This window comes from Gavialis gangeticus, unplaced genomic scaffold (assembly GCF_001723915.1).
Source record: "Gavialis gangeticus isolate Ggan-Ray unplaced genomic scaffold, GavGan_comp1, whole genome shotgun sequence".
NCBI lineage: Eukaryota > Metazoa > Chordata > Crocodylia > Gavialidae > Gavialis > Gavialis gangeticus.
This window is the reverse complement of record NW_017729034.1, coordinates 76,530,321-76,541,782: the sequence shown is the minus strand read 5'-3', so window position 1 is coordinate 76,541,782 and position 11,462 is coordinate 76,530,321. Positions and strand designations below refer to the sequence as shown.

Genomic DNA, 11,462 nt, shown 5'->3' with positions numbered 1-11,462 from the left:
AAAAAAAAAAAAAAAAAAAATCCCTCCAAGCTCTACATACATTTTTCTCATTAACAACATGCATATAACTAGTGTACAGCTATTTCCCAGCCACCAGCCTTCCTTCCTTTCTGGAGAGGGAGCGGGGAAAAGTCAGCTGACCTTCTGAACAGTGGTGGTGAGATCCAAGCAAAGCTGAATGATTCTGTTCTTTGTTGATGAGAAATCAGCAATTCCTGTAAATGGGGTCCTGTAACAAGACAGAAGTCTCCTTTAGAATTAAGAGTCCACTATGCTGCCAAATCTGGCTGTTACAAGCAGAGTGCTGTGATGCAGGCACAGGTCTGACAGCAGACTCAAAGTCTGTTTGAATTAAGAGGTTAACAAACTGTAAATTTAAAGTGAATACTGTAACAGTAGTAAACAAACTTAAGCGATTTTTAACACTAGATTAATATTAGGCAAGCATGCCCATATGGTCAGAAACAAGTGATTTTTGCAACAACTGTTTTGTCTATCATGCAAAATAACTTGGAAAAATTCAGCCTGCCTAATGGCTTCCTTTTCTCTATGGGGAGTCAGGTACAGAGCTGCAAGCTTTTTAATACTATTTATAAAAGACTCAAAATTTACCTCATTAAAAAAAGAGATGACTTTAGACAGGTTGGGAGGGGATTCACCTCAGTCCTTCTACTAGCCAGTTTGAGGGGCAGGGAGAAAAGGAGAAGAGTTCAAAGTTGGATAAGCTAGCCCAGGGGTTGTGAATTGCAGGGTACGTGTAGGGGGTACTTTGAAAGGTCCTAGAGAGTACATGGGGGCAGGCAGGGACAGAGCGATGCCACCCCATGCCACGGCCTCATAGGAGCAGGGCCAGGGTGGAGCGAGAGCAGGATCGCACAGACGCTACGCTGCCGCCGCTTGCCATGCCCCCACTCCATTTCTGGCCACTCGCCACCTCTCCCTCCTGCCCCAACTCTGCGTCCAGCCACTTGCCACACGCCCCTCCCCGGGTACAATTATTAAAAAGGGGGCCGCCAGGCGTACACTTATTCCAAAAAGGTTGAAAGCCCCTGAGCTAGCCATGTTGCTTCTGGAGCCAAAGGTAGCAAAAAGAAATTATGGGGACAAGCAGTAATCAGGAGGAGAGGACAAGGCAGGAAGAGCAGGCTGCTGATGTCACTCCCAGGAACAGAAGAAGGTCCAACACTGACAGAAGGCCCGTTTCAAAGGATTAAAGGTCTCGCTGCCCATGATCTCTCAGCTCTCTTTTTAACTTTCCTCCTTGGGAAAGCTGGCAGGAGGAGAGAGAGTTTATGCTTATCTATTATCCCGCCCAGCATCACAGTCAGAACACTATCTGCTCTGTTGCCTTTTTGCTTCCGCTGCAGCTGTCACAGAGCAAACAGTCCTTGCCAGAAAAAGTGAAAGAGTCTCTTGCTGCCTAGTTTTTCAAGCATGCAGCTGAGAGTGTGAATTCAGTCAAAAATTAAAACTATTCACATTAACAGATTGTTCTTTCAAAAATATTTGCGGGGGGGACAGTAAGGAAAGTCACAGGTGGAGGAACTTGAGTCTACTTTAGATGCCTATCTTCACTAAGAGGGGCAAGGGGAACAGGGGGAAGGGTCTCCTGCTATTGTAAGTATTGGTTCAAATCCATTGGTTTGTAGAATCACTTCCATTCATTTTAGGGGTGTTGAGAGTCCAAGTGTAGGCATTCTATAGCCATCACCACCAGGTCAATGAAACCTGCCAATTAAAGATGTATGTATTAGGAAGGAGACAAGGAGGCCTTTACACCCACACACCATGCTAGAAGTAAAAGAATAATTCTGGTTACAAACACATATGAACATTTAAAAACAAAAAACAAACTAAAAAAACTAAGAACAGAAATCATGCACCAATATCATACCTGTCCAGCCAGGCTAGTAAAGCCTTAGCAGCACCAATGAGCTCTACCACTGAAGTGAGGAATTCATTGGGGGGTTTGCGTGAGGTATTTCCATCATAATTTGAACTTTTCCTCCGACTAATGATATAATTCTGCAGATTGTTGGAAGAAGCTCGTAACTTGAGAACCAAGTTCTTCATATTGTCCGTTTCAAGGCCATAATTCTGCAAGAAAGTTTAGTGAAAAATAATAGCAGATAGACCCTGTCTAAGTTAACTAGACCATCAGACAGACAGATTCTTTGAGGGACCTAGCCACAATTTATACTTTATGACATAAGAAAAAAGTGTTTGTAAAATGTAAGCAACAGGGTTAACTGAAAACAAGCACTCTCAGAAAACTTTAAATTCTGTGAATTGCAGTCTCTGAATTACCAGTAGGTAGTCTGGTTCTTGAAAGTACTTCATGTTATTAACCTTTGTTAATCCTCTTTACCCTCAGTGTGCCAGCTCCTACAGAAAGCAGCAGACCTTATTATGGGTTTGTAAGCAACTAGCTAGGAAAGCATGGCTAGCTCTTGACCCATATACAGGAACTGGTAAGTGAGGAGATCCAGAGTTTTCTGAACATTCAGACATAGCAGGGTTCCATGTCCCACTGCAGAATGCCACATATCCTTAACCCTGTCACCATCTCACTTTGTAACCTGTAGAATAACTTTTCCAGGTGCCAAAACTCCTCAGTTTCTAGTGAAGTCACTGGGAATTTTATCCTTTACCCAAATGTAATTGAATCACAGCATCAAAAAGGAAAGGAAAGCAAGCTGGTTTCAGATGATCTCAGTACTAAGATGGAAAACTAGAAATAGCAAAGCTATGTTCCATTTGCAACTAAAAGAAAGCTTTTAAGCCTATGTGGGAGCAAAAAGCAAACTACCAGAGAATGAATGTAACCTCACAGCCATAAACAAGCATAAATATTTTGATTATGACAAGCAGCCATGTTCCTCTACTAGGGAAGTTCATTTATTTTGGAAAATGTCTCTTTAAAGCCAGCTCATGAGGAGTACACAAGAACTGGGCTACTCAAGGAAATCACTAGCTACATTTTGAAAAAGTCAAGGATCTACTGTGTGCACCAATTTTTTTGTGAAATTCCCCTATCACTGCTTTAGCAGACATATCGCTCTGCCATCACAAGTGTCTGAGCAGAAGCTACACCAATGCTAGAGCAAAGACTGAAATTCAAAAACCTCAGGCTTCAAAACACTCAAGCTAAATCCACCACTACCCAATATGAAACTTATAAAGAACAAAAAATCCTTATACCAAGGGAACATACAAACATTCAGGGAGCTTAGGGGGAGGTTAGATCGAGTTAAAAAGGGGCACCTGATCTAAGGTAAGTTGGGCTGGGAAGGGCAAGCAGGGCCCATAGGAGGAGGCCTAGCAGGGTCTGCGGGGGGGTTGGGGGCCTAATGCAGACTGGGAGGGTTTGGCAGAATCAGGGAGACGAGTATGGTCCACAGAGGATTTGGAGGGATGGGGGGGCTAATGGAGTCCATGGAGGGATGGTGGGGTCAAAGGGGGCTTGGGGAGCCCAGGACAAGAAGCTATTTTTAGCCAACAAACTCCACCCACCCCCAGGCAAGCAAAACCCCATCCCCAGCAAACTACCCCTGCATCCTGCCCACCACTCCCCACCCCCCACACCCCAGCTTACTTCGATTGGGTCCTGGCACTAGAAGAAGTTGCTGGGATGGGGAAGTTGGCAGACTTGCAGGCCAGTCCATGGGGTGGGGAGGGAGTGTCCATTTTGAGGAGGGGAAAGGTGTTTGGGGACTAAAAATAGCCTGGTGCCAGGGGGAATGGGCAGGAAAAACACAGCTTCAAGGCTGGGACCAGCAGCTGGGCTTTCACAGCTCTGGGGCTGCACTGGGAACTAAATTTCTGTACAGTTAGGCCAGTCTCACCTGACCTGATCTAAGTTAGACTACCCTCCATGGTACAGTTAACTTGCCTCAGGTCAGCCATTTATAGATCAATCTAAACTTCCTGAACTTCTGTAGAGTTTGCTCCTGGATCCCTAGTTAAGTCAACCCAAGTATACGGTCCACACCCAGGTGAACCAAGACAAGCCAGCCATTCTTAATGTGATCTAACCTCCTCCTAACCTCCCTGAACATCTGTACCTACCCAACATTAAGAAACAATTATACCAAGAAGGCTTACACCTTTTAGCATATACATCAGGAAAAATGAAGTTTTCTGGTGGTTTTCTGCATAGCCAGCACTTGGCACCAAAAGCACTGACCAATGGTAAGAAATAGGCAACAAATCAGTGAAAATATCAGTCTTCCTTCCCATGTCACATCATGCTTCCCAGGCCCTCCCACTGCCTCTAGAAATGGCCTTTCACATTTATCTAATGCTAGATACCCTCCCAACCCTGACCTTTACTGGCAATACTCCTAATGAGGAATTTGTTACAGACTGTTGTGCTCCACTCTATTCAAATCTCAGATATTCTATGGTTTCCCTGGTCAAAGGTTCACGATAAAAGCTGGATGCTGGCAACTAAGGAAGTTCCAGAGCAAGCAACAGGGAATGAAATAATACAAGTTACAACAAAGTGATATTTGCCATCACTGAACTTCATTCAAAACTACCTCCCTCTGGCCAGAGTCTCTGAGAGGGTGGGGTGTTTATTGCACAAGCCCCCTAGTGCACTTGGCAAGGGAGCACAGAGCATTTTTAAAAGTGCAGTGAGAGGTCAATTGCCAGAGTTGAAAGGAGGATGTGCCTGAGAAGCAAATACCCTTGCAACAGCAAAGGATATCCTTAAGTTTTCCTGCATCATGGAGAGGGAAAGATGCTGGCTTTGATAAAAACAAAGTCTAAGTACTAACTGCAGCTCCATAAACTTGCCACCTTTCAATTTAAAGAAAAATAAACAACAGAACATCATTCCAAGGGGCTTCCAGCAGCCAAGTTTTCCACTCTCTTTTACAAGACACCTTGAGTTGGTTTGTTTTTTGGTGTGCTGCTTCTCCACCAGCAGCTCTGGCTGCTACGCCAGCTGCTGTAGCCACAAAAATGTGAAAGTGCAATGTGCCAAAAAACTCTAAAGGCCTACATCCCCTGTTAAAGAAGTAGGATGGATTGAATATACCTTCACCAGGGACTGAAAATGTTAAAGCTCTTTTACTCTCAAGGGTATCAAACGAACTAGTCAAATTAGGCAGCCAGAACTTCATATAGACATGCCACCATTTTAAATGGGGGAGTAGGGAGAAACCACAAACTTGTCAAGGTCTGAGTTTCACAGACACAGGCATTAAATTATATGCAAAAATAATAATAATAAAAAAAAAGTGCACGCCTAAGTTGTGCAAGCTTTTATCATTGAATAAAACTACTTCACTGCATACCTCGCTCAGTTTCAAAGGTGGGCAAGCAGTGGAGGGGGAGCAGGAAGAACTCAGGTTTCATCTTTCCTATAGTTGTTATGGTCACATATAAGATTTACTTCACACTTAGCCTATATGTTAAAAAAATTAAAAAATAACTCCAGACTAACAAAACAAGACACTCCCTTGCACACATTTCTCCTCAAGGAGTGGATGGGTGAACCACCATTGTGATGTTGTTCAGTCATATGTCTTAATGCACTCTAAAAAGGCATTCAGATATTGGTATGAGTGTGGCATAAGAAAGGCATAATTAGGAAAGGGTAGTCAAAAGAAAAAAAATTAGGTTGTTTTAAAAAAACAAATTTAATAAACTGTTAAGATTGCACTGTTAAGTGTTGTTTCAAGGAAAAAGTTGTTACTTATGTTTCTATCATTTATACTTTTACAAAAAATCCTAAAAACCTTTCTTTTTTGGTTCAGTCTATCAACAAACATGACTTTCACTAACGCAGAGAAAAAGAAGCAGACCATTGGAAACGTATTAGTTCAAACATTCCTATCTAGTTATTCATTAATTTGGGTAGCTCTGCAAGTGTGTGGCTTGAGAGAATACACCTCAAAAGAACTGTTTTTCAGAATCACATTATAGTTTACAGAAACAGCAGTCCATTAAATACTGCACTGCTCAAATAACTGCTTGAGTTAGAACAGCCAAAATAAAAGGACATGTTCAAATGGACATCTCCTAAAGCATTCCTGCAATCCAAAAACTCTTGTGGAAATTCTTAGTGCACATCAGTAACTCAAGATGTTCATTCATTCTCAGTTAGCATACCTAGTATTGGGCTAAGTTGGTAGCTCCAGAAACCTAGCTCATTTATGTGTAACCCAGACACACAGCACTACCTGAGTGCTGGAATCCTGGAATGCCCAGCAGCGTGAGCCTCACTTGGCTCTCCTGGGAGCTGACATGGGGCTTTCCAACAAGGGAGGGTCCCTTTTACACTTACAAACCCTTTGCAACCACAGATATAATTTTTACAAACACATAATCATATACAATTTAATGATATACAGAATAAGATATAGCTAAAGCAGATACAAATTACAAATTGCTACCAAAATAACTCTATATGCATTATACAAAAGGACCACTGGTGGTACAAGGATAGTCACTTGGGTGCCTATGGGTTTCACAAGGTGATAACCCCTCAAGTATGATGCAAGTTAAAGGGAAAACATCAACTATAATTATACACTGAAACACTAATAAATAAATTGCTTAATACTTATAAACATGAGCTACTGGATACTTATTTATAAACACTGCTGATGACCTTTGTGCGCAATTAATTCACACACGTACTCTGGTACGCTGAATCAAGGATTTGGGAGAGAGGGGAGGGAAAATGAATAGCCCCCAGCTCCTCCCACTAGCACCGTGGCAGGTCCTTCCACACTGGCCCAGGCATCACCGCACTGCTGGCAGCTAGTCCTATATCTGGGTCCCTTCAACACATAATGTGCACTCCCTCAGCCCTGGCACAGTGGGCTGCACAGCTCAGACTGTAGGCTAAAACAGATACACTTCTCCCACAGCTGAACACATACGGTTTAGCTCCTGCAGCCTGTGCCCTCCCTTCAGGTCTCACACACAAACAAGCTGGGGCTAGTTCCCCAAGTCTCACCTCCCCTTGCTCTGAGCACTTGGAGGCACCAGACCAGGTTTCTGCAGGCAGGCAGGCAGGCGCACACAAACGCGCGCGCACACACACACACTCCCCTCCCCACCCATGTGCTCCTCAAGAAGCTGCCTGCAGCAATCAGCCTGCTCCCTCCAAAGCCCGGGTTCAAGTCCTGGGGCTATGAGTGCTCCTCTGACCCATCAGCAGCTGGGGTGGGGAGGAAGTTGAATCACTGCAGCCCAGCCTACACAGCCCCCTCCCCACAATGCATGCTCTTCTCTCCCCCTCTCCCTTACCCACCGGGCAGGGAAAACTCCCCACTTTTAAAGAAACCCTCCCAGCCAATCCAGAGGCTGGGATTTTCATGGGCTCTCCCTAACTTCCTCTCTGATTTCAAAACCCTGGCCATTCTTCCAGAAGTTATTCCATTTTTTTCCCTTTATCCTGGTGTCCCTGTCTGAGGACAGCTTCATTTTGTCCCGAGTACAGGGTCCCTGCTGGGATAAATTTTCTTTGCCCTAGTACAGCGTCTCCAAAGAGACAAGCCTCAACGTGGAACAACCTCCAGCCAGGTAAGCAACCCTTCAAAGTGTTACATGTGTATAGACTGTTACTGCACACAGAGAAGGAGTACAGATTTCAAACTGCAACAAAATTTGTTCATCTTAAGGGACTTCTAGGGTTAGCATTTTTTGATCAATCTTAGTTTTCATACAAGCACCACACATAAGGATGCCATTTTGCAGTGGGAGCCCATGGCACAATAACATAATAGAAGTTGAAGGGTGGCCTTGAACCATCACCCAATCAATTTTTCCCCTGATTGGGATGATACCGTATTTACTAGAATTTAAGACAAGCTCCCCCCCACCCATAATTAGATTCAATACAAGGGAAATGTATCAATTTGTTATAATTTTCCATGTATGGAATCTAATTTTTGGGGAGCTGTCTTTAATTCAGTCCCCCACCGCTGCAGGGGGAAAGGCAGTGTAGGGGGCAGATGGTGTGTGGAGGTCAAGCAGCTTCCCTCTGCTCTACCTGTCCCTTTCCCCCCACCACCTCTGCCCCCTGCCTGCACCCCACCCCCAGCCTCAGGCTCCCCTTCTCCCTGCTACTCTGCTCCCCTCCCCCCTCTTCAGCCACTCCTACTCCATCCCCTTTTCCCTCCAGCCTGTCCCCACTCTAGCCTGGGGCACTGAGCACATCTCCAGCCCCAGCCCTCCGCCTATAGCAGCCATCATCATCTAGCCTGAGGGGCTCCCGGTGAGTCTGGAAATTTGGTAGCAGGAAAGCAGAGGCAGCATTAATTGCTACTTTCCTCCTGCCAAATTTCCAGACCTGCCGAAAGCCCCGTGGGCCAGAAAATGTGGACCCATGTCCCAGACTACACCAGCAGGCAGCTGGATTCAGTCATCTGAGGTCAGGCCATCATGCTGGATCACACCTACAGACTAATCCCACAAGCTGAATCCATGCAGGATCCAGCTAAGGAACCAACCGAGTACCACCCATCCAGCCCAAGGAACAACTCCAGTGTTTTGGAGTATGCTGACCACAGTGATGTGACCTGCTGCATCAGGGAGGAGTAGGCCCAATCAGGCTAAACTAAAATGGGTGAATCCAAGCTACCAAGATTCCTTAACTCTATGATTCCCAAAGCATGCCCTGACAGTGGCAGAAGCGTATCGCAAAAAATGATACTTTTCTCTTTGTATTTTAGGAGGCAGAGCAGGGTACAGCAGAGCGTGGCCTGGAACCGTGTCCCCCAAACACAGGCAGCTTGCAGATGTCTGGTCTCAGCACAGCTCCCCAGCCGCAGCAAGGGAGCAGGGAGCTGGGAGAAGCTAGACATCTGCAAACTGCCATTGTCATGCCCTGCCTGCACCAAAGGAACAAGGCAGTTAGGAGCTCTCTCATCTGGCCCTGCCACACTGAGCTCCAGAGAGCCCCTGCCAACAAGTGTCCTGGTGCCCTCCTCCTCACTCCAGCTGTGCCTATGTCCCACAACTTCCCAGGGCAGCGTAGAGTTTTTGTTTTTTGTTTTTTTTTTTGAACAAAAAAACACTCCTCCTCTCCTCAGTCCCAGGGTGAAGAGTGGAAAAGCTCCTTTCAACCTGTTCAGCCTGACACTGCCTCCCGTAAGCAAGGCTTTCCCTGTGCCCACAATGCCACCATTTCTCCAGCCTCCACTTCCCTGGCTCCGGTGCTCATCTAGTTTCCAGCCACCGCCAGCTGCACTGGGACTGGTCCTCTACAAACTGGGCTTGCACCACTGCTTTTCCCCACTCCCTTTTTCAGGTAGACAAGTGAAGCATGACTCCAATTTTAATCCAGAAAAAAAGTGCACTCCATGTATCAAGAATTTAGGAAAGACCACCTTAACTCCTAGAAACAGCCTCATCTTTGAATGGTGCTGAAACTAATCTGCTCTGTAAACAAGATATATAAAAAGCCAGAGGGGAATTCAGAAGCCTAAAATCCAGAAAGCAAACTAAGAGAGAAACTATTATTTCCCAGAAATATCTGCTTAGTTCTTCATTCATTGAACCTATGCAGCTCCACTTCATAAACACTCCATTATGTTGCCTTCCAGAGATGGGGGTTATTTTTTGCCCCAATTCTTATATTTGGATTACTTACTTTTTAATCCATGCCACAGTTTAATATGAGCTTAAAAAACAAATTTGTGGCTTTACAAACTTCAAAATATCGGTCACTTAAGCTTGTTCTCCAACAAAAATAATACACCATATACAGTTCGATATATACAGTTCAATTCCCTGAGTGACACCTTTAAATTTAAAAGGTTTAAAAGGTGTAAAGATGTTTTTGACTCATTTGTTTAGAACCATCTTCTAGGAAAGCTCAAGAACAAAGGCGCATGCTTAGAAAGTGCCAGTTTTTATCTTTCGCTCATTTTCTCACTACAGAAAAGAATAGAGCAATTCTTCTGTTGCAAATAACTCAGAAAGGCCACAACAGATCAAACTGTTTTTGACCCTATGAAATCTTATTTGAAATTTCTGGGTTTGTCTTATGACTGCATAGGTGTTTACACACTGAAAAATGCTTGTATTGACTGATAACTGCAACACTCCTTGGCACCTTTAAAAGGATCTCATGGCACCCTGGTTGAGAATCACTGCCTTAGTCTTTTATCTCTGAGTACGCTATCACCTGCTGCCTCTTGAGTGACAGCCCTGTAGTGGCTGTTATTGGTAAACTACCTTGAGAAGCATATAAAATCATCAAAATCCTGAAACAAGACTATGGACAATGTGCTATCAAATGCTTGAAGTAAACAGGAAAAAAAATGTATCGAATTTATTCTCCAGTTCTATTAATCAATCCCTATTAGTATAATAGATGCTATATTTACAAGTGTTATTTTCAATTTGACAGTGTCCTTTTCAAGTCATTAACTTTTATTCATTGCAGTCCTCTTCTAGATTTTATTTGACATCTCTTCTATAGTAACATATTGGCTTCAGACCGTCTTTTATTCACTGGCCAGATGAGGCTGGGAAGATCTCAGAGGCTGACACTTGTACATCTGTTCCCATTTAAGGAGAAAGATGCTCCAAAGACAACTCTGTTTTCTTTAGGGTCACAGTTCTTATGGTATGTAATGGAACCAGAAGACATTCTTGTAAAAGGTCCAGAGAAGACCCTGCCAGGCAGAACAGAAAGCTAGCACAGTCTAAAGAATCATGTTGGAGGGGGAAAAGGTGAAGTTCCAGAGCTCTCTCATGCCAGGCTGAACGACTATACTCCATGAAGTGTAAGTCACAGACAAATGAATAACATTTAGTATCAGGTAAAAGAGTAGTGGACCTTGGAATGTATAAATAACAATCTTTATAAACATGTTTCACAAAGTAGAATGTTTTTAACTCAAGATGTTAAAAAATATTACAGAAGTCCCATTTCAGCAAGAAGTAACTGAATGCATTAATGCATAAAACTACATCAAGATAGAGAGACAGAGATGGGGGGAATGCACAGAAGGATCACGGACAAAAAGAAAAGTACTAGCAAAAATGTTAAAAGTCAACACCCAAATGCAAAGCAAGAAACCTTGGATGCAAATTTAAGGCAACTTTTTTAACAATAAATTCTTTCCTAAAACTTAAAGAGAAAAGAGGCAGTGTAAAGCTGACAAAGAGCACAGCTAATGGGGAGAAACTTCTTCCCATTATCTCCTCCCTCCCCCCAAAAAGAACAAGAATATGTCAGCTACAGAATATGAACTCTATCTAACGCATTAACTTGAGCTGCACTACACAAAGGATTTCCAGAAATGGGTCTGAGGTCAAAACTTTTGTCTAAAAAGGAAATTAGGAGGAAATTGTAGGAGATAAAACACAGCTTTAGGTTCTGGCCATCATCCAGCTTTGTTCATTTTCTTATATATATATTTTTTTTTTTTATTTTTTTTTTTTATTTTTTTTAAATATATCAATCCAATATAGCATTTTTGAATAGCTGA

The 11,462-nt window shown here is 43.5% G+C and overlaps 1 protein-coding gene across 1 annotated transcript in view; it reads right to left on the bottom strand.

The window, feature by feature from the left end:
• Window positions 1-11,462, bottom strand: part of CNKSR3 (CNKSR family member 3) — a gene marked incomplete at its 5' end in the record, with an annotated part of 70,296 nt that overhangs the window by 51,031 nt on the left and 7,803 nt on the right. The window contains 2 exons of the mRNA XM_019526744.1: window positions 142-229; window positions 1,895-2,097. Of these exons, the coding sequence (XP_019382289.1) occupies window positions 142-229; window positions 1,895-2,097 (291 nt within the window). The remainder of the gene's footprint in view (window positions 1-141; window positions 230-1,894; window positions 2,098-11,462) is intronic.